This window comes from Drosophila yakuba, chromosome 2L (assembly GCF_016746365.2).
Source record: "Drosophila yakuba strain Tai18E2 chromosome 2L, Prin_Dyak_Tai18E2_2.1, whole genome shotgun sequence".
In the NCBI taxonomy this organism is placed as follows: Eukaryota; Metazoa; Arthropoda; class Insecta; order Diptera; family Drosophilidae; genus Drosophila; species Drosophila yakuba.
Window position 1 is genome coordinate 7046434 of NC_052527.2, and position 23586 is coordinate 7070019.

The 23586-nt window shown below is 42.6% G+C and overlaps 3 protein-coding genes across 6 annotated transcripts in view; 2 read left to right on the top strand and 1 right to left on the bottom strand.

Moving 5' to 3' along the window:
• The window catches only part of LOC6527152 (E3 ubiquitin-protein ligase TRIM9), a 76739-nt gene that overhangs the window by 10642 nt on the left and 42511 nt on the right, over nucleotides 1–23586 (top strand). The window lies entirely within an intron of this gene.
• Nucleotides 11864–12647, top strand: LOC6527151. The gene has a single exon (XM_002088209.4). The coding sequence runs from the start codon at nucleotides 12000–12002 to the stop codon at nucleotides 12558–12560; it is 561 nt and encodes a 186-aa protein (XP_002088245.1). The 5' UTR covers nucleotides 11864–11999; the 3' UTR covers nucleotides 12561–12647.
• On the bottom strand, nucleotides 20754–22898 carry LOC6527153 (uncharacterized protein PFB0765w). 3 transcript variants are annotated; one of them, XM_002088211.4, is made up of 2 exons: nucleotides 21830–22898; nucleotides 20754–21775 (listed from the first exon to the last, which is right to left on the bottom strand). In XM_002088211.4, exons 1-2 carry the CDS (start codon nucleotides 22801–22803, stop codon nucleotides 21487–21489), a joined length of 1263 nt encoding a protein of 420 aa, XP_002088247.2. In that variant the 5' UTR covers nucleotides 22804–22898; the 3' UTR covers nucleotides 20754–21486. The 3 variants fall into 3 exon arrangements, with proteins under 3 accessions (XP_002088247.2, XP_015053180.1, XP_015053179.1); XM_015197694.2 differs by having other exon boundaries at nucleotides 20754–21766; nucleotides 21830–22890; XM_015197693.2 differs by having other exon boundaries at nucleotides 20754–21769; nucleotides 21830–22890.

Genomic DNA, 23586 nt, shown 5'->3' on the forward strand with positions numbered 1-23586 from the left:
CCATTGCACTGGGAGAGCACTGTACGTGGCATGGGGCACGCTACGCCCGACAAAGTGACAACTTCATGAACTATTCAAAGTGCCTCGCCTGTTTGCCACTGCCACTGTGTCTGCTTCTGGCTCAGGTTCTGCTTCTGTTTCTGCCCAGGTGGGCTCCCCAGGTGAGCACCTGCAACGGCTGCGCTCGTATCCTGGTCTTTGGCTTGTCCTGTGGTTAGGGCGCGTAAAGTGCCCCGCCTCCGGCTGTGCTGTTTTATTGTTGTCCCACTTGGACTTGGAGTGTCTGGTGGAGGACTCTGCTCTCTATCTCTGCGGATTGTGGATTGCGGCTTGTCAGCTGTCAGCATTTGGCCGCTGTCCACTGGCAGTGGACTTTGGTTTGGAGCTGATTTGAGCCCGCTTTTGGTTAGGATATCTCCACTCCATTAGCATGTTTCATTTGTGCTGAAAGGCGGGCGGCATTAATAATTCAATGCTTCTGATTTGAAATGCAATAACAATTTGATTTATTTACAGATAGCAGAGTGGTAGTAACTCTGTGGGGCGTTGACTTGAGTTGATTACTAGATGGCTTAGTAAGGGGCTGCTTAAGTTGTAATTTATTGTGATTACTATCTGATGGAATAAAAGCCTTAATTAATTTAGTGTCGTCTATCTAGTCTGGTATCTTGTCTGATAGGCTTAAAAGTTTCGTTAGCTTTAAGTATTATATATTTTGGTTGTGATAAAGTTAACTAATTTCAATTTTCTGCTCTTCTTTTCAGGTATGTAAATCCCGCTTCCTGTCAACATGGTCCACTTTGATTGCCGAAGCGCAAGTAAGTCCCTATTTGCCTTTTGGTCATTTTGCTTAATGGAAACCAGAATCAAAGCATTCGAGTGTCATTGTAATCAGATTTTCAACACGTGGCCAAGGACTTAAAAAAGCCTGTTAATCTCAACAAAAAGAGCCGCAGAATAATTTTTATTAATTAAATTTCCGTGGCTTACCGCGGCCCTTATCATCAGCGCTCTTGGCCGCTGGAAAGCCGCTTAAAATCACAATTTTTGTAAAGTTTTCGCAGTGGCCTTTGAACTGAAATTATGACCCCGGGCGTAAGGCTGTCAACAAGTGCACCCAGCATTTTCCCTCCATTTTCCTCCCCATTTCCCGGCTGTCTGGCGCTTCACGAAATTTTTTAATCAATACACAACCTGAGGCCATTGTTGATAAAACATTTTGACGTGCCCCAGCAGCAGATATGAATTTATATCATTCCCTTCGCCAGCGGCATTTTGTGATGGAATCAGTTTTTCTGAATATTCAATAGGGGGAGAGAAACTCACACTAGTGACGAAACATAACATTTCGAATGTACACACACAATTTGAATACACATATTAAAGTATTCCCATTTTTTGCTTGGTCCTTCAAGTCTCATCGGTTTTTAAACCCAACTTGTACAAATTTAACCTTTCACACAACTCCGATATAATGAAGCCATTGGTTGGGGTTGACTTTTTGGGCGAAAAAAGCAAACACGGAAAACCTTTTTGGCGAACACCTGTCCAAGTGACCCCAAATACCTTTCCCCTTTTAACCTCGCCCACAACTCAAACAATTTTTAATTTGTTGACTCTTCGTGCGGACCTTTGACAAACATTTATTTTAATTTGTTTGGCCCGACTAACGAAATAATTTAGATAAATGCGAACACCCTTTGTAGAGCCCCAAACTTTCCACGAACATGAGATCTAATTAAGCGAATCCATTGCTTGGTTTCCTCGGAAAAATTCTCAAGCCTGTCCACCAGAATTGATTACTTGACCCGTTTTCATCATGACGTTTTCCCGAGAATTGCCCAGCGCATTTTGGCAGTTTTTCACAATTTTATCAGGCTATTTTCAGACCCATTTTCCCATTCACTCGGTTTTCTTTGGGGAATTCGCCTTTTCTCGTCGCCTTTATTTTGTGTAATGTGCCAAAATGTAGTAACATTTTTTATTTATGTCAACCGCTTTGCACATTCAGCTAGCAAAAAAAAAAGGTCAATGCGGATCTGGGCGAACTTTCCCTTATTAAATTATTTCCCATTTTTCTATCTAGACTTTTTCTCGTTTGCCAGAGATAAAAGCACATAAAGTGACCGGAATAATGTTGCTGATTTTAAGTTCCTACGCAGTTAGGCAAGAATAAAAAAAGCAGTAAAGGACAAGTGTTATTATATAGATCGGAGTAAGGAACATTTAATCGAAAGTATATGTGGGTATTTCAATAGAGGAAGTTAAAGTTTGTTTTTAAAAACTTCTAACCATTTGATTTAGGAATCTCTAATTAAATGTACACAAACTCTCTAAAGTAAACTTGTAAAAATTCACTTCACCCAAAGTTTTCATTTGGGTGGCACTTCCCATTCACTTTCTGCTGACGAGATTAACTTTTCGCAGCCACAGAAACACACAATTAGCCGCAGAAGAAATTGCATTTGACGATTTGTGGATGGAAAATGCAAATAGTACGCATAATAAACGAACTCGGGGCCAAAGACAAGCCTCGTGCAATTCAATTAAAAACTGCTGACCCATCCGAATCGGCAGGAAGTCAAAGTGGCAAAGTGGCAAAGGGCTAAGACAAAGGAGAGTCCTGCGAGGAGGAGTGCGTGCTGATGAGATGACTGGCATTAGACATTAGACGCAGGACACGAGACTGGCAGGAAACGCTGCCTTCGAGTGCTCGGCAATTCGTATCTAATTATAATAAAAAGACCGAGCTGGGTGAAAATGGCATGGGTGAAAAGGCCGTAACAACAAATGGGCCTCGAGATGATTAGGCTGCGATAGCTGGCAGAAGCTCCTGTGCCGCCAAGGACGACACAAATTACACAAATAGCATGCTGATTAGGACGGAACGAAACGGAACGTCGAAGATATCGACACACAGGAGGCGACTTTCTTCGTCCTGATTGTGCCATTTTAATTAAAGCACGGAATATTGGCAGTGAGAAAGAAACGAAACGAAAAGAAGTCCTCGACATGTTGATGTTTATGATCGTTGAATACAGGATATATTCAGCCCTTGTCCTGCTGCCACTTTTAATTCAATTACGCTTTTCGTGTTATCAAACAGAATGGAAGCGCTAGAAATTAATGAGCGCTAAATTAGTGAAGATTATGCCATTAGGGGTTGACTTCCCCCTGCATTCCTCCCCCGCCGATTCCACCCATTCCCTCTCAGCTTGAATGTCCTTTTGCCTGCAGCTTTATCGAGCTGCCGAGCTCATCAAGTCTCAGCGTTGTCTGATGATTTTTATTGTTTGCCTGACCTAATTTTCCTTTTCTTTGCATTGACCATTTCTGTTTGGCCGGCCTATCTCTAATGTCTGAATTGCCCACAAAAGAGGAGAATGAAAGGCATTCCACTCTGCAGAGTGCTCCCATCTGGCCATTCCCCATTCCCCCTCGTCTCCCCCTCCAGGCAAACACACACAAAAATGTTTATGAACAAAAAGCTTTGGCATCCCTTTGTGGCTGTCTCTTTTCGGCCGGATGTATGGCTGGCTATCAAAATTTAATATGAACAATAGCCAAGAACTAAAATACCCTGGCTTGCACACGTATTTCGAGACAGGCACTTGTGCGTCGAGAAAAGTGCCTGTATCCTGCGTAAATATTTTTAATTTAATGCATTTTTGAAGCTGCCCCATAACGCATAGGTGAAATTGAAATTGAATATTGTGTGGCGTAGGGAAAAATATTGCTAAAATAAACACTAAAGGAACGAACAACTATTTCCAATAAAGAACTGCTTAGACCGAACTGAGATTTCTCACAAATTATGGTAGAATATTGCCCAGATATTGTACCAGTTAGTTGGCTTAAAACCCACATCTTTGTTTTGAATTTCTAGGAATCCATGAACGCTGCAATTCCCCGTTTCCCCGAGCCCATTTATCAAACCCACAGCCCACTCAAAACTCAGATTGCTTCGCCAGTAACTTTACATATGAAGTTCATTGACAAAGTTCGTGTTTTGATCTCTCCAAGGGGGCCTGCATTTCCTGGTTACAGCCAACCCTCTGGCAAAAACAATGACAGCAGCCAAACCCTTAACCCATTGTTCTCATCCAAAGTCGCATTTAACATTTTAACCTTTCATTTTCGAAACAATTGCGTCTGCTTATAAAAAATAGATGCGAAACGAAACGAAACGAGGCGTAATACCAAGAGAGATGGCCGAGTTGAAGGGAGACTACGGCTTGGAATGGGTTCAGATGTTGTGGAATGGTTCTTCGTAAATGGCAGCAGGATGGAGCTCCATGCGGGGATCCTGGGATCCTGGTTGTGTCCTGGCAGCCAGGACTCGACTCGCTCACTCAAATTAAAATGTATAAAACAGAAGTAGACTGATTCGAGCTGCGGCATGCAAATGGAATTAGGACTGGGATGCGGGTGTTTGGCATGCCGTGCATATTCCCAAAAGCAATAACGATGGCAGCCGTGAAGGAAGTATAGAACTCGACACATTTGCACCGCGGAAAATATTAGAGGAAATTTCGAAATCATTTTTAAGGGTGTAAGCACACAAAAAGGTAGGTAAACAGCATAGATAAACTTAGCTCGCAATGCAATGCATTTACTAGAAAGCTTAGTTTTAACAGATTTTTCGATTGATTTATTTACTGATTTGAGGTCGAATTGATTGCAATTGAAATTCCCGCAGTTTCTTTTGTAAAGTTATTATGAAACTTCCCGCAGTGCAGCCACGTTTCACTTTGCTCCACATCAACCTTTGACTGGCGATTCCCGTTCTCCGACTTTGAGTGGGTTATGCATGCCATAACTCTGTGGCTAACATTTCAATGCATTTCATTCCGCTGCAGATGTGCAAATTTGATTCCGAGTCGCAGTTGATGCGCAGCTGTTGTCTTTGGCTCGTGCTCGCACTTATTACTCATACGCCCGGTGTGTTGACATATTTCCAGGTGGATACCGGGTCCTTGCTATGCCTTTGTAGGCATCTCGCACAAGCATACCTGCGCAGGATTATACACATCCTCTCTGCCTCACTCCACACACACACACATGCATATCTCCTTGTAACTTTGTGTATCGTTTGCTGTTTTCATTTGCGCTTTGGCATAAAAACTTTGCATACTTTGTGGCGTCTCTTGCAGCTTGCGGAATGTTCATCTGTGCTACAAATAATTGTGAGGGTATGTGTGCGAGTCTACGAGTGTCCCTGTGGAGTGGGGATGTGTGCATGTGTGGAGCTGACAAGTGCAATAATATCATAACGATAACAGCAACAACACGTTCGTACCCTTCTCCTCCACTGTTGTTTTTCTGCATTGTTTGTTTTTTGAGCTGTTTTTTCGCCCCGGGCTGTTTGGTCTCACAAGTTCACAAAACCCACAAGTGCAAAAATCTCCAGCTGCCCCACACTCACCCAAATCCTTAACCCCCGGCTGGAGCATCTGCGTTATGTGATTAAGGATTGCAATTTTTGCGACCAAGCTGGGGCCACAAATTAGTGATAGAACACAATATGTCCATTAAGAGAGCATTTCCTTAATAGAACATTAAAAGTAAATAATAAAGGTACCTTAAACTTTTTAAGGAGGCTTTGGGAAATAGACTAATTGAATCTTAATTGGTTTATACACCAATCGAGTTTTTGCTGCAGCCGCTGGCAGAGGTTACAAAGTATTACATCATCGCAAGAGTAATTGATTTAAAGTTTCAACTAAAAAGTAAACCTGTTAGTTGCCCGGCGAACGAAGACATGGTGTTTTAATTGAATTTACTCGTGTCACAGTAAACTTGAATATCATCATTGTCGCTCTTTGCAACTGAAACCGAAGCTCAGACGGCAAATGTTGTCGAGTCACCTTGCGACATGGTAAATTGCAGATGTGCCACGCCCCAAACCGCCCATTTTAAGCGCTTTTAAATTTATTTACTTGCTGCTGTTTCTGTTGCTGGTTTTCCCTCGAATGCAAAGGCAAAAAGTCCAGACCCAGACGACACATAAATTGCCGGCATACGTGTGTGATGACAGGCGAACGAATGGATGAATGAATGGCCTGGCGGACGGATGAAGGGGAAGCGGTACGGACGGACAGACAAACGGACGGACTGACTGACGGACAGACGGACGGACGGAATGCAGACATAGCAAACATGCATATATACGGCTGTGTAACGGAGCCATATCCACCAATACCAGAACACAGACGTTGACAAATTGATTGCATTCTTTTATTTTCTATGCCGACGACATCAGTGCACCATGCACCACATGGCGTATGCGTTATACGTTTCCCCCTTGCCACAACTTTTCCTGGGGCTCCTTTTAATATGGTTAGATGCAGTTGATTGAGTTTTAAGTGCCGTTCTATGACAACGTTTGCCTTTGCCTTCAATTAAAATGCAAAAAACAAAACACTTTGAAATGTTTGCCAGGGTAAAATGAAGTTAAGACACTGCCTGTTAGGCAAGGGTACGTTTTTTAGTGAAAACAAATTGATTTACTTACTTTTAGCCAGTAGATGGATATTTTGTTTGCCATATTAATAGATTTAAGGACTGCAAAGTAAGAAATTCCATTAAACTTTCGTCTTTCCAGTCTTTCAATCAGAGCTCATTTTTAAAAACGCCCCCCTATGTTTTTGACAAGCTGCCAGACGCAAAAAGAGATCCGCCCCAATTTATATTTAATACATCATTAATAATTCATAAATGACTGCACATCACGGAGTGTAGAAAATGGAAGCTCAAGGACTCCTTTCAGTTGAATTCACAATTGAAAACTCTTGGCGTGGGCTGAAGAAAAATCCGCTAAACTGTATGATTAATTCATTATTTATTTATGACATTTACAGATGCTGTGTAGAAATAGAAAGCGAATTTCCGATGAATGAGTCCTTGTAGGGTGTATGTTTTCCAAGGCGAACAGAGATCCTCTGTCAAAAGAAAAAGAAAAAGCGTAATTTTCTCGGCCTTGCACGCATCATCTGTCGCGGTGAGGGGCATCCCCACCACCACCCACCACCTAACACCCACCGCCCCTCGTTAATGCTATGCAAGCAGAAGGACCATCCAGTCGCCTCCACCCAAAAAGCACGCCCCACATAAATATGCATAGAAAATGCCTAAAAGTTAATTACCGTCAACATTCTGAGTGGCGGCTGTCCGGGAGCGGGAGGGGGAAAGTGGCAGAAAGGGGCGTGTTAGATGGGCGTTGATTTTAATTTATGGCAGACAAACTTTTCTCCCCAGCCATAAACATCTATGTGGCATCTATGTGTGAGTTGGTAATTTAATATTCATGACCGTGTTAAAATCAATGCAAAAGACGGAGGCGAAGCAGTTGACGCTACTGGTACGCGTCCATAACAATCTAATTAGCAATATTTTATATTAACGACCTGGCTGCTAATTTTAATTGAAATTCTATGCTTCCTTCTATCTTAATTCTTTTTTTGCCCACCCCAGCTTCCTATCCATTTCGGTTATAAATCTCGGTTTACCCTTTTCCATCCAGCCACAGCCCCGCGGAGTCTGCCAATAATTACCCTCATCAAAATTTGTGTTCTTCAGTTTTAAAGGGCAAATTATTGTGCTGCTTGTGCGGGTGCTTCAACTTGTTAGGGCCCTTATCGAACATGTGAGGGATTCTGGGGAAAAGTGGTAAATGGAGGGGTTGGTATTGGAGCAAGTTTATAAAGGGTACCCTTTAAGCACCCTACAAACACCCATACCATACAAAATATGTCATAAGCGGAGAATTGAATAACACCCCATAACTGTGATATTAAAATTTTTAGGGCATTGATTTTCAGTGCAATGGGTATGAAGTAGTCGAGGTCCCTCAACGGCAATAGGCTCCTTTGGCTTTTGCTCTTTTGGTTAGCTTAATTCCTCCATACACATATTATGCTGTCTCTCAGCCCACACACACTCGCAAATTTCCATTACGCCGTTTGACATTTGCATTTCAAATGATTCTGCTTGTTGACTTTAATTAGCTGAGATTTGTTGCTGCCTCGGCACCCCGTCTCATTTTTCTCGCCCACATGCTAATAGCTTTTCCCCAGACCCTGAGAAAACCGAAAAGAGGTTCCTTTCCATGTTCCTTTGCCAGTAATTGAACCAAAGGACTAAGCTGTGTTATTTACCTTCCATTTGCATAGTTGCGAATTCACCCGAAACGAGCTGGAAAAAACATTGGAAAATTGTGCTCTTTCCCCTTGCGGCGTTTTCCGTTTTGGTCATGGAAAGTCTCATTACCAGAGCAACAACCACAACGAATCGATTTCCTGGGCGAATTTCCCACCACACCGCTTTCCTCGGTTCGGGCTCATACAGGTGGAAAATGCGCAAAAATTCATTGTGCAGAAAAAGTTTCCTTTAAAGAACATAAAAACCAAAAAAAAAACAAACAACTGGCGGATGGGTGGACTTCACCTGCCATCGGCTGTTGCTTTTTGCTTTTTGCTCTCTGCTGGCGTGTTCGGTGGAAAAGTGTATTAAAAACGTAGGGAAATGCCGTCTTCGTTTTTCCGTACCACTTTCCCAGCTGTGCTCAGCTGCTTGGAAACAAACAAGGGGTGTTCTGTGCCACAAGCTCCCCATTTTCCAGCAAATATCCGGGGGACTTCCCCGTTCGGCGAACTTTGCGGTCTGCCGCTCGGTAATAAAATGCTCTAAAATTAAGCATAAAATATTTAAATTCAAATTGTTTTAGCCAGCAACATTTTCGGCTGGCTTTAATGTACGGCCAGAATTTATGTAAACTTTGCCGATTCTATTTAAATTTGCATTTTATTGCAATTTGTTTGATATTTGCCATTGCTCAGCTCTAGCACATAAATTCTTGTTTTATTTTATGTTATTTTATGCATTTGGCTTTTATTACCCATTTTTCCATGCCACGCCAGCTCCTTCAGCCTTCTTTCGAAGGTACGCAGAGTATATCTCTGCCCATCGTGGGCTTTTTTGTTCCGGCTCACCAAATGATAATTTATGCAAATGTCTGTAGTCCCGTGGAAGAAGACAAAAAATCGCTGAGGGTTGCAGCAAAAAGCCTCCCGAATTCGAGGAGCGGATCCATTTTCCATTTCCATTCTAGTTTGCTTTGTGCTGACATGCTTTTGTCATTTATTTTGTTTATCTCCTTTGCACTGTGCTTGTTCCATGTAACAAATTATTATTATGTTTCGGCCATTTTTAGCTGATCCAAGCGCTTCACCGAGCCCAGTAAATCACAAAAATCGGGTCCTTTTTCGGCGTTCTTCTTTTCTGCAATTGAGTAATGAGCTGCTTATCGAGAGGCCAAAAGGTACATCTCGGCTTCTTTCTGAAAGTTAATGATATGGCTTCATCTCCTTTTGCGAAAAGGTTGATGCCGAGTTCATGTTTTTGATAAACATGATGTCTTGCATATTTCTATTTCGTTTAAAGCCATCATTTAAGGGTAAAATTTGATATCCAGGTATCCTTTCGCTCCATTACATCGAAGTCTTTTTTGAGTAGTACTGAAGGGGTCTTTTCACTTTTGCTCAACATGCTGGTGTGTGCATCCATCGATGGCACTTTGCCAAATTCCTGCATTAGTTTCGTTTACTTTTCAATTGCTTTGGCATTTCCCTGTTCCTTCGTTTCCATGGGTGATGTTTCAACTGCACTAAGTAGCCAATTGACAACTACAAATTGAACATTTATTTTCCAGCTGCAGCTCAATGTGCAAGTTGCCCAAAGGAAAACGGGGGGCTAAATGTTTTACATACCCATGCAGTGGGTCTCAAAGGACTCAAGTGGTCGGTCATCTGTTTGACAAAGTGAACAACTAACTGCTGGGAGTCTGAGTAGTTGTTTGAGCAGCTAAAATAATAGAATTTTCCCCTAAATTTGGCCAAAGATGCCTCACTGAGGCAAATAGTAAAGGCAGAAGCTTCTCCAGCTCCATATGCAAATGTCTAAGACATGGGTCGATGACTACCACAGTCATCCTCATCGTCATCGTCGTAGTCATCCTTCTTAAAGTTTTCCTCTATCAAACGAAGGATACACAGCTCGATCCCATTTGTTTATTTGTTTACTTTTTGCCATTTGCCTGCATGCGAGTTTCCCTCTACTTTGTCAGGGTTTCCCCTCCACTTTCTCGTATTTTGGTTGTCGTCATTATTTGTTGGCTTTTTTTCCTGTTAAGCCATGAATATTTTCATATTTTCATGTGACCACTTTTGGGTTCCTGTGACTGCGACTGCGACTACTTACTCCTGTCCCTCCTGCGTTATCCTGGCAATTGTGAGCAAAACTTTCGGCTGCTGCCTTTTCTTACTCGGAGGTCGCATGTGTAGGACCATGTTATTTAATAGGCTTCTGCGACTCGGAAGACGAGCACCAAATGGCAGGCAGCTCGGTACAGTGGGGAAGTTCGTTCAAAAATCATACTTTCCTTCAACTCTAAGATCTGTTCGCATATTTCTAGAAAATGATTCTTTTCTTTTATATTAGTAATTTTTAGAACCAGATGCATTTTCATACATCTCCATCAAAAACCTTTGTTTCTTCATTTGAACGTATAACCTTTTCGTTTTGTTCCACCGTCCAAAAATATGCTCCTTGGTTCACAGGTCTCCTCGCTGCTCCCTGCCTCTCCTAATATATTTCCATCTCACCCTCGTTGTTTGTTTTGTCTGTCTGTCTGGAGTCCTCCGCCTTTTGGAGTCGTCTACATGTGTCTGCCCCTTGTCGTTATCCTTGCAACCCCTTGGTGCCCCAAACCACAACCGCTTTCCTTTCTGCTTCCGTTTGTTTGCACAGTGGCTGCTGTTTGGGTAATGCGTTCAGATTATTAAACATATTTTCTGATGCCTGACAAATGGCAGGACAAGCAAGTGGTGGCAAAACTTTTGACGTGAGAAACGGAGTTGCGTTGTCTGATGTTTACGCTGGAATTTGCGCAATTAAAAGAAACGCTAGTTACTTTAAGTGATCAATAAAAAGCAGGAACAGTAAGTAGGTCAGGCCATTAAAATTGCCACGCCACGCCAGGCGAAACAGAAACACACACTCGGGATACACCCCAAAAGAGATTTATGTGTGTTTCTTTGAAGGGAAGGGAGGAAGGAACACTGTATCCTATATGGTATCCTGCTCCTTGTTTAATCGTTAAAGGAATTCATGGTTTGTTTCTGGTTTTTCCCTCCTCCGGCAGTACAAGTTTTCCCATGCGTTGACACACGAAGAAGGGGGTGCCCCCATACAATACAGTACATACTTGGATCGGAAACACACGAACTTGCAACTCGACCATAGAGAAAGCCACCTGGCGTCGACAAGCGAACACACTTTGGTTAAGTCGACTCCCCTGGGACTCTCGCTTTCAGAAATTGCTGCTAAATGCTTTCTGATTGTTATTTTTCGTGTTTTCCTCGGTATTCCTCCGTTTTCCTCGCTTTCCTCCTCCGGCAACTGCGAAATTACAATTATTACACGGACCCAAACTCAAGTTTTCCACTTCTTGCAGTTCGCTTCTGCCTGGGCTGCTTTCCCTAAACTTTGCTTTTTGCCGTTCCAAATGCAAAATCTGGTAATGTAGGCGTGTTTAACACAAACTTAAGTTGTTCGTAATGACTTTGTAGCAAAATTCGGTGGAGATGGAGTCGGATGGAGTGGTGGGAGGATGTAGATTAGGGCGGTACAGGAACTTAAGATGCCATTCTTAAAGTCCTCAGACGGAATTAATGAAAAAAGTTTGCAGTTCGAAAAGAACAACCAATGGAGAGGCACAAATTACATGGTGATGCGATAGACCAGATTTGCAATAAGCTACTTAAAAAGTAATTTATAAAAATAAAGATTTTCCAATAATGAGAGTTATAGATTCTATCGGGCCACATTGAGTAGCTTTGCTTTTCTCCTCGCCAGCACAGAGATCACTTGATTCAAATTTCCAAATTCAAATCTAGTTCATTTTCTTGGAGCACAAACAATCAGCGAAATCAAAAAAAGCCATGGAGGATGACCTGGAATTTCTTATCAATGCCCTGTCGGTGCCAAACACTCCACTTACCGAGCCCTACAACGAGTTGCAGCTACTTGAGATGCGTGAGTCCTTCAAGACGCTGCAAAAGCTCCTGCGACGCAGATCGCTGCCCGTGGAGGCGAGTCTGCGTTCCATGCCGAGATCGAAAGCTGGTGGACAACTAGATGCATTCCCATCCCAGCTGGCTATTGAGGACAACGCTTACGAGAGGGCCAGCGATCTGGTGTGGAACTCGGCGGAGAGCGGAGCCCACTCGTCGCCCATCATTTCGGAGTGCGGCCTGCGGGATTGGAGAAAGGAGAATCCTGCCTCCGATATTGGAGACGGGGCAATGGTGCCCTACGAGGAACTGTCCAATGAGCGGAGCAGCTCGGATACCACAATCACCAGTCGGAGCTTTGCCTCATCGGGAATCTCGATCAGCATACCTGTTCATTTGGTATGGAACAACAATGACTACAATCAGCAGAGCACGGACAGCGATACCACAATAAAGGCCGACGGGTTCAGATACAGTTTCAAGAAATAAGTCACGGTCCACCATGTTAGTTTTCAAAATAGGATTCAAGTTTCATACATATTTAATACATGCTAAATAAATGGTGAATAAAATTGAGACGAGTTCAGTCTCCTTGCAAAGGTCTCATAATTATTAAAAATATTAAAAAAATCCATCCAAGCTTTCCGCTATGTGAAACCACTTCGGCAAATCCTCCAGTGAAGCGCCTCTCTATGCGATTCTCAACAAGTTCAGCTCGGAAGTGGGTAGTAGATCACGGATCCACGTCATCAAATTAGTACGCATGACCTGACCCCAGACACAGTTTTAATGAGTAAGCATACCAACATGGGGCTTTGACCCCCTGCTTAACCCATGCCGGCCATTCGGAATGGTAGCATTGGAGAACTTGTAAAAGTGATTAAAACGGAAATTTAATTGAAATGCGCACATTTGCGTAGGCATTTGCCCATTTCCGTTTGACTGGGCACGCAAACCACTCTCGGATGCTCAGATACCGGCATAGAGAATGCCAAATGTTTGTCTACAAACAAATGGCCTGCGGTTATTTTGCATAGTACTACTGGGCGGTATATATTTTTGAATTCTGCGTTCCTGAATGTAATTTCAATATTTTCTGGTGTTTGCGTGCGTGCAGCAATTTCCTCGACTGCCAAAAAATCTAATTTCATTTCGTATGAAATTTGCTCTATGTCCGTTTCCATTTGCCGATTTCATTTGTATTGAAATGTTCGCCAGGGACTATTTTGTACAGGTGAAGCCTTCGAGCAATTTGCTTTCGCTTTTCCTGCCTTTGATTTTTCCATATTGCCGTCACCTAGAGAGTTCGTTTGTGAGTGTTTCCCTGACTGCTCCTTTGGCGAAATTGAGGTCCAGAGTTGGGGAACCTGTGCTGGTATATGACCATTTATTGCTATGCATATTCAACGGTGGTATGTACGGCATGAAATTCCGGAATACGAGTCGGCAAATGCAATAAAAATGTTGTATGCCAGCAATTAGTGTAATGGTCGATCTGAGGAAGGGATATGAATGCTTTGAGAGAGTGAGGGTACTTAAGGATTTCTGGCTCTGATTTTGTTTGGTTGCACCTTGTGGTCTCCAGAATGTACACAAATTCGTATCGATTAGTACAGAACTGTATCTAAACCTTAAGGTTAAGTTCGCGCCTTTCTATGCGCTTCTCAATGATTTTACTTCGTGCTTTCATCTTATTCAACACTCGTTCAATTATTTTGCTCTTTTCAGCGACTTTTCCATTCAATTTCCAGACTCTACATATATTTTGCCTTTTATCCGTTTAGTCAGCTCTTCTCATTCAATACTGCCTCGCTTTGGCCCACCACTTTTCTGCTGTTTGTTAGTCTGGCTCTTGTGGGGCGTGTAATTGCAAATCCAATTAATTTACGAACTAGTCACAGCAAATGTGCTACTAAGTAAGACATAAATAGCACAAGACTCCCTACTTTGCACTCGAGTCGAGCAAATGTCTGTGTCTTGTGTGCCAGAATTTAAAGTACTCGTGCTGAATTCAAGTGCGGATCTTCCGTGGCTCTGGATAGATGGAGATGAGGAGGTTCGAGAGTTTGACGACGGTTTGGGAAGTGCTTTCGTGTGCTCAGGTTGACAAATGCACAACAATTAAGGGAGTAGTTTCTGTGAATTTATGCTGACGAAGATGATGGCCCCGGGGCTGCCTTGGAAATTGAAAAGCGAGTCCGCCTCACTCCTACGGATCATTTCGGGTAGATGAACATCCATTTCGCTTTAATGCTTCCGTGGCGAGCATTAAAAAACCTGAGGAAGAGAAATTATGCTAATAAATCGCAGCGACACGTGTCGTTGTACTCTCGTTTTAGTCCCTTTACCCAATGCTAATGGACATGCGCCACGAAATATGCATCGAGTATTTTTCAAAGTGCCACATTGTTGCACTGCTCCGGATTATTATGAACTTCGGGGCACTGCTGCACGTGGTGTTTACACATCATTTACATAAAACGAGCAACAACTTTTTGCAATTTCTTAACGAACAGCGAAAGGAAAGCCCAAACGGCCCAACAAAGTTGTTAATTATACTTGACTGGACGACACGGCTCAGTCTTTTCTTTTTCGCTTCACATAAAATACAAAAAAATACAAAAAAGGTGCTTTGCTCACTCAGCCTTTGATGGCGGAAAGGCGGGGTAGGGATTTGCCAGGACCTGCCCGCTTATGACGTGCTGGAAGAAACCATTAATCAAAGCTGCCGAGTCTAGCACGGCAGTTTTACATATATTTCCCTTTTCATTTCGCTTTTTTTGTTAGCTTCTTATCCGAAGCGGACCGTTTTAACGACTCGAAATGGGAAGTTGTTCTTACCAATGTTGGGTTCTCTTGGGTCGCGTGCGTATCATTTGGCAGGGAGTGCGGCCCTGAATCGGTTGCCAGATTAAACAATTTGAGGGCTAGCGGAAAAAATGTGTATGGCCTAATTGTAGTAATTAATGAGTTTAGTTTACAGCGCCGATGAGCCATGAACCACGAAATTATGCAATGATTAATGTTACAGCCTTGTTTATGCAGAAAGGAAAGGTGGGCAGAAAAGATAAGTGGTAGGAAGTAATTAATAAAACCCATTAGCTGGCCTAAGAACTTGGCAATATTCTAGCAAATAGTGGACTTGGACAACATGTAAAGTGTTATGGCCTGTAAAGCATACTCCCACATCCTTTGACCTGTCTGCGCCAAGCTCCCTGCTGGAAAGGTGCAATCCAAAAATTTAATTACATGCCCCAGCGAATCGTGAATAAAGCCAGTTGACGCAACCCGAGAATCCATAGACAATGCCCAGTTGCAGATACACATATAGTACGGCAAACAAACAAGTATTTTTAATAAGTGGATGGATGGCTCGAAGGGTTTCTGTCATACACGTGCGCTGTAGTCCCAGCAACCTGGGATCCTTTTTTTCTTCATCTAGAATTCGCAATAAAACGTATGGCTGAGCAATTGTGCTGCGGACGAGTAATTTATAAATACTTCTCCTCGTCCTCGTCCTGTTCTAAACAGAAAATCCTTTATTTTCCAATGATGCCGCTGTTGAGACAAACTAATTTCCCGGACAAACATGAAACGGCCCCGGTTGCATCCCCTTTGGACCGACACACCCCTCGGAAAATGAGGGAAAGCGGCAAGGAGGGAAAGCGAATTTCATTGGGAAGGTGTGTGTGTGTGTGTGTGTGTGTGTGTACGTTGATCGCTTTTAATGCCGCTTTCCGTCTGCGAGATGTTCGGTGGTGGCTGTGTTGCCATGGTGGGTGCTTTTCCCACTGACTTTTCCCAATGGCCAAAATCGCTTTTTTTCCACGTCGCTTAGTTAATTTTCACTGCAATGCGAATGCGAAGCGGTGCATTCAAAATTAAATCCTCGCCGGACTATTTGTCATTTCTGACAGTTCAAACTGCCTTCGGGGGCGCAGTAGCTCGACTTTTGCGCAAAAATTACGGCTTATGGTGAGACATTCATTTTCCTCCTTCATTGCTCAACTTTATACTCCCTCAGCGCCGCAACTTCTGTCGTCAACGCGATCTGCTGTTGTTGCTTGTAATTAGAGCTATCAGATAATATTGAAGTTGCTGGATAGAATATGATCTGACCTGGGGATGATTAATGAGCCATGAGGGAGTAGGTAAAATCCTAAACAGTTGGAAAAGTCAACAGTATTCTATATATGTTGTTTCTAAATATATCTTATCTTATGCCTTAAGCTACTTAAATTAAACATTTTGCATAATTCACACCATATTTCCACGGCTAAGGCCACAACTCCGCCACAGATCAGTGTCGAAAAGTTTTCTCATTCACATAAATCTCCTCTAATCCCCTTCAGTTATAAATATTTGCTTTTTAATCTGCTTCCATCACCGATTCAGCAGAAACAAAATACGCAATTCGCATTGTATTCCCAGAGGGCGGTTAGAGATTAAAATCAAATCATCTCGTAAATTGCCACAACTCTTTCGCCGCCCAGTCCATCCGGCAGACAAATCCTGCACCAAGGATATTAACGCCTTAGTCTGCTTAATGTTGCCCCTTCCAGAAACGGCTCAAACATAAATCATAATATATAATAGACCAGGCGCAGACATAAAAAGCGAAATTGAAAACGAAATTTGCATTCAGCGCACATGACGAAATTCGCCTTTAAGTACATAACAATCGAAAATTATGGTTTTATGGGTCCAGCCGGGTGAAGGGTTCGAAGGGTCCTTCTTTCCCGGGATTAAGGAGCTCGACTGAATCGTGGCAACAGTTGCGAATCGAATCGAACGGGAGCCACAAATGCCATTCGTTTCCATTGTCAGTCTGTGCGTCTGTGAGTGGGGTGACTTCTCCCCTATTAAAAAGTTTTGTCAAGTTAAATTACCAAAAATTGCAAATTGCTTGGATTAAACACGACGGCGAGCAGGGACAAGGACATGGCCACTTTCACTTCCTGCCGGCCATTGTGTGGCCAAAGGATTTCATACACTCAATATAATTAAGGGTTCGAGCCTTGGGCCTCGACTCTCCAACTTCTACTTCAACTCCAACTCCAGAAAACTTTGTGTCCTGGCAACAATTTTGGCCATTGTGTGGCTCTACTTGTTGGGCAGAGAATTTGTCGCTGGGCATTCCGAATTGTATGTTAAATTAAATTTTACCACAGAGACCAGTCTGGCCAAGTCATTGAGCCTGTGGAGTCGTCCTTCTCATCCAGTAACCAGTGGCTGCTCCTGTGGCTGGATGGGATTGGTTGGTCGGCTTGTGGCATTAAGTTGTCAGTTTGTTGAGCTTGACAGATTTTTCATTCTGCGGCTGAGGGGGAAACTGTTGGTCGAAGTTTGTTTGCCCTGTGTGCTCCAGGTCATAGATAGGCGTATGGAGTTAATAGTATGATATATCACTTGTACTATGACGTTTATTCTGCACAAACGTTGTATGTTATAACCCAGTTAAATTCTCTTTCTAATAATACAATTCTCCTTTCATTGCAGGTAATTGTCCAACGATTTCATCCATTCAAAACCCAAATTAAGTGCGTAAGTTGAAATGTCTCAAGTGGCACAATAAATCAATAAAACAATGACACGAGACCCTAAGAGGAGCAGTCTCCTTCGTAGGCCTTCCTAGTTCTTTAAGTTCTTCGGTGGCTGGAAGTGCTTTGCCATATATCACTTGACTATTCGGCTGATTGCCATCGCTTAAACGGCCAGCGGAGCATTTTATTTAACTGTCTTCCCGGCCAACGCTGCGTATACGTACTGCGTACTCCCTCCATATTCATGGCATACATACTCACATGCCAACTTGCTTATGGTAGTTGTGATATGTGGAATTGATGTCGAGTGCGGTCGCAAAAGGAATTGGAGGCAGCGTTTCCATATAATAGGCGCACATGAGACTCCCGTCCCGAAACATAAAAACCAATTTCGCGTAAGTGATAAAAATGCAATGAGCACTCGCCTCCAAGTCCCACACGATTGGGATTCTGATTGCGATTGGGATGATCATCATCATGATGATGGCAATCATCAACGGCTGGTGACGCAGACGCCTATGAATTAAATTTACGATGGCACACAAGTAGTTTTGACACATATATCTTAAAGAACATCGTGGCGCCATAAAAATCTGTGGCCAGCCTTAAATGGGAGTATGCGATGGGCTGCTGGTGTGAGGCATCTGGGGTGTGGGGATACAACACAGCCTGTTTTCCTTTTAATTGTTTAATTCGTATGCCGACATCAGCGAGCGGATGGCACAAGATTACAACAAGAGATGCGCTGGTGTTCTCGATATATACTTCTATATATACCTATTCTAAATGTACTTTGGTGATGTGAAGAAGTCAGGCATACTGCATATAACACAATTCAAAATAATATAGGAAATATGCGTTTTTAGATAGTTCTTACATTTCCTATGATACAATTTTCTTATAAAAAAGTTTTTAATATTATTTATGCTTTTTTTTATCAAAACTATACCTGTTAACATTACTTTACAATTACGTCAGGCTATTTATAAGTCTAACAAACACATGTTCATGCATTTACGATCAATTTCCCAGAAAAAAGTGTTGAAATTTAGCCATAGGTATAAATGTATCCATTATCCGCAAATGTCGTGAGCATCACGCTGTCATGTCTAATAATTCCTTGCCTTTCCAACCGATGCAGCTTTCAATCATCATCAATTTCACATAAAAGTGTCGCCCACACGACGCAACTTGCAGACGTCTTTGCCCCCGAGATCCGCCAGGTTGCCCCAATCCCCTTCATGGATCCCGGCTCTATGGTGTCTGCCATTGGCGACATAATGACGAGATCATATCGACAACAGGGAGTCGCAGACCCAGTCGCAGTTTCAGAGTCGTGGCATTTTATTTTCTCCTACTGCCTTGGCTGGCTTTTGTGTAATCGTGAGAGCCTTGTCATTGTCATTGCGATGCCGCCTGTCTGCTGTGCACTTTTCAAGTTCAATTTCAATCCCAGCTCTGCCCTCCAACCACTTGCAAATCAATCTGGTGGACACTGCAATGGCCAGCCAGTCAGTCAGTCCGTCAGTTATTCATTCATTCATCTAGTCGGCTAGTCATTCAGTCAGCTAGACATTGGCAAATGACCGGCAGCTCGTTTTATTGTGCGGGCCCTGTCATATTTCCTGTCTGCAAAGTGTTTGGCGAAAGTTTTATGGCCCTTTGATAGTTCCCATTGATGCGGCCCTCCTCTCCAGGAGTTTATATTACAGGAAATCTCACGGCAGACCTGCGAAATTGATGAGTCTCGCGCAAAGTTTTCAACGTGATTTGTGCAAAGTTTCGCACATGCTACTTATGTTTCCGCTTGCCAGCACAACGTGTTTACATCAAACTATTCAGCATTTTTAACTTACAGTTTAAAAACACTTAAGTCCTGGAAAAAGTATAAAAAAATATGGAAGGAGGATTTTAATATTTTTATTTACTAAAATAGAAATCTGCAGTTCTTCATCTTGGTGCCTCGACTTCATTCTTCTTTAGATTTATATGATTCTGTAATTAATGTTTAGTTTATTCTACTAAAATGCGAACATTCTTAAGTGAAACAGCTTCCTAGCTTTCCTTACATTCGATAAATTGGCAAACTGTGTGCGTTATTCTTTCGAAATCCCCGCCTCGGGCGGCAGACAACTGTCAGCAAATTGCGAGCCAACATTTGAGCCCTAACAACTATAATTACCCTGTAGACAATCAATCCCCCCACAGAACGTGGATGCGGATGGCATAATTGAAGGCGATTCCAGGCGTTGCCAATTGGCAGAATTCTGCAATCGATAGAGCTTTACAGGGAAATTGACACATTTGTTGAAATGCTGAAATAAATTCGGATTCGAGTACTTTTTTGGCCCGCGGCGAAGGGCGTAATTGAAATTGACATATTTCATTGTCGGAACGGTGCTGCAATCCAAATTGCCAAAGTAAATTTTCAATTTCGAACTTTTATCAATTTTTCGAGGGGGGGAAGCGCTATAGCCTCGCATTGATTTGCTTTGATTTTGCTTTTCGGAATGGGAGTCGGATTTTGATTTCCAATTCAACGCCCGCTGTCATCGCTTTTGGCCTTTATTTACCATTTTGCTTTGTTGTAAGCCGCCGCAGGGGGCGGCTTGGTAGGAAGGGGGCGTGGCCCGTGGGCTTAGGCCTGAAGCTTTGTCTGTCTGTTGCTAAGCGCCTGCCACGAGTGTCCGTCCGCCACTTTGAGCTCAGACCCCCTCACCATTCGAACCTTCAGCGTTTTGTGCGTCACATCGAAGAAGAAAACAGAGGAGATTTTTGGCAGCTTTGAGCGGATTAGCCGCCCGTAGAGCGACTCCCACTCACCACCATGGTGATCAGCTCTGGTATCTGGAAAGTTTAAAGTTTTTCTTAAGCGTAAAATCATTCTGGCAACTTTCAAGCCCAATTGTAGTACATTCCACAGATACTCATCCAAGTTTCAGTATTACCAGGACATTTTCATGCAGATTTAAAATTTTAAAGCCAGTGTAACAATATGAACTGAATACCAACAGACACCTTTTGTTCACTTCGCTGCCCCACTTTTCCCTCGGCAGCTGCGACCCCAAAAAAGCCCCACCCTCACTTTCGCAGTCCATAAATTACAATACCAAAGCAGCAAAATTACAATAGCGCCAGGTATTTGGGTCAATTCTCATTGTCTTTGCTTTTATTTCGACATGCAAAACAGAAGTGGCGCAAATTTAAGGTTTCTGGGCTATACAAAGCTAAAAAATACTGTTGCATGCCGCGGGGCGTTCAGAGTGGCGACTGTACCGTGGGTACTCAGTAAACGAGATACAGATGCACTTCGTCGAGATGTAAAGAAGCAAGTGCACACAATGAATGCAAGAGGTACAGTCCCATTGAACCCCGCTTTTGGCAGGTCATTTCACTTGGTAGCATTGATTTTGGAGCTCTAGGTTCTACAAGTTCCTGAAAGCCCTCTAGTTTTTCGGCTATACTTTTGTGAATATTATTAAAAATCGAGTAGAGTGTGTGTCGTAAGTGTGATCAGATAATCAGCAGCTGATGGGCTATCCTAACATCCTATGTAATCCTTTGTTTGCAGATAATGCAAGTATGGAGGTGATGAGTTTCAGTAGTTGATGGTGTGAAAGTATCCTGTTTTTGGGTTAGGTTCTACAAGTTCCTGAAAGCCCTCTAGTTTTTCGGCTTTACTTTTGTAAATATTATTAAAAATGGAGTAGGGTGTGTGTCGTAAGTATGAAAATCAGCAGCAGATGGGCTATCCTAACATCGTATGTAATCCTTTCTTTGCAGATAATGCAAGTATGGAGGTGATGGGTTTCAGTAGTTGATGGTGTGGAAGTATCCTGTTTTTGGCGGGTGGATCCACTTGTTCCTATTACCTAACTCTCTTCTTGGTTACTGTTTTCCGTGGAGCATACTGTGTCTATCTCGTTTAAAGGGGGGCTGTTTAGAGTCTGGTTCTTGATGGAGTGGTAGTCGATGTACAGTTGCTGGGCCTCGCTTTTGTAGTTGTTTTTCATGTCGTTTTTTAGCTGCTTTAGCAGCTCCAATCGATAGTTGTAGTTCTCCTTAAGGACATACATTTTCCTCTTGAACTCCGCCTTGGCTGTGCGTTGTAGAATGGCTTGTACGGCGGATTTTGGCGTTTTACCTGAAGAACTGCTGTTACTTAAAGAAATATTAGTTGATATTATTACATCATATATAGCATACACTTCTTACGTGGATGTGGATAAGGAGGTGTGGGCTACCGCTAGAAGCATTCCCTTCCAGGTTTTTCTTTGCTGCTCCTCTCTCAAAATGGCTTCGGCTTCTCTTGCATTCAGCTCGTCGCCGGTTAGTGTCTTGACCTCCAGAGCCTGAATGCCTTTAAAATATTCTTCCATGTCCTGCCTGATCTTATCCCTCGGGTCAAATTTTATCTCTGTACAAGGCGTTGCTTCATTTGGCTTTTCCGATTTCGTCTCCTGAGCTGCCGATGAAGTACTTGGCGCCATTTGATCCAGTTCATCGATTCTCACTTCCTCGGGTTTCGGTATGGTGTCCTGTTCCTTGGTTTCTTGAAGTTCTTCCTTTGCTGGTGTTTCTGGTGGACTCGTTACATTTTCCACCACTTTAATAGCTTCTTCTTTGGGGTTATTCAACGGTTCTTCTTCAATTAACGTGTTTGATTTACGGGCGTTATCCATGGACAACGTTTTACCAGGAGCAGCATCATTCAACTTTACTTGACTCTGTGGCTTGGATTTCGCGGAGATAGTATCATCAGAGATATTGTCAATAATGATATCTTTGTACTTGATCCTAAGTGTTTCTATCCTTGCTTCTTCTTGGCATTGTTCCCTTGATTCCTTAGAATGAGTTGAAACAATATCTTTATATTCTTCCTCGTGTCTCGAAATGTGCAGTTTTTCTTCAGATTTTAGGGGTTTGGTATTTTGGTCTATATTTTCCGGTGGTTGCTCCTGTGCTTGACTTTCTTTTAAATCGTACACATGTGATTGCTGTTTCTGAAGTTTCTTGACCGCATTAAAGTTCTTTTGCTCAAGACTTTTTCGGCCAAGTGATTCATTAGAATCTTTAGAATGTGAGTAATTCAAGATATACAGCTCGTTGTGTTCACCGTGTGCACTTGCTGGTTTCATCTTGTCTGTTTGTGGCACATTTTGATTTTCCAGAATTTCGCTCTCTTCCATTTTGCAGGTCGAAAATTTGAGTCTCGGTGTTTGGTTTTGTGTACAGAAAATTGACCCGACTTGTTTCACATTATTTGACTGACTGGCGGAAACTCCGTTCGGCAGCTTTAACACAAGTTCAAAGGCCAATTTGACCCTTGACTTTTTCCGATAGCAGTGAAACAAAAGGCATTCGGTGCGGAAATCTTCAAAGCCTAGGCAACTGTGGCCTCAGCTCGAGGCATTTGGGATCTGAATCAGGCAAAAGACGCAAAAAGTATTTGCCACACACAAAAGTTTCCCTACGAACGCCCCTAGGTATTCCATAAAAATAAAAGGCAAGAAACATAAACATAAACAAAGCCGGACAGCATTCTTATCGCCTTCATTTATTATGCAAACTTCGCTGGCCTCTGAAATTCTCCAGCTGCATGCAAAGGTCTTAAAACTGATTTTCAGGCCTGGTTCGAGGAGGTTTGACCCGGGATCAGGGTTAATCAAGGAGCACATTCATCAAATTGCCACGCAACACGAGGCGGCGGCATGCAATGCCACAAGTATGTTTGAAAATGTACTGTAAATTGTGATAAATGTTTTTAAAAAATGCAGAAAACACATGTTTAATTAAACAAATTTAAATTTAAAAAATTAAAAACAAATTATAAGAGAAGCACTAAGCATATATGTAAATACGAGCTGCGGCTGGGACAATTTCATTTCTGACAGCTGAAATTGGGGCTGTAAAATTTTAATAAGTTTCCTTCTTCGGTAACGGCTGTTCCTGAATCTAAACTCGAAGCCCTA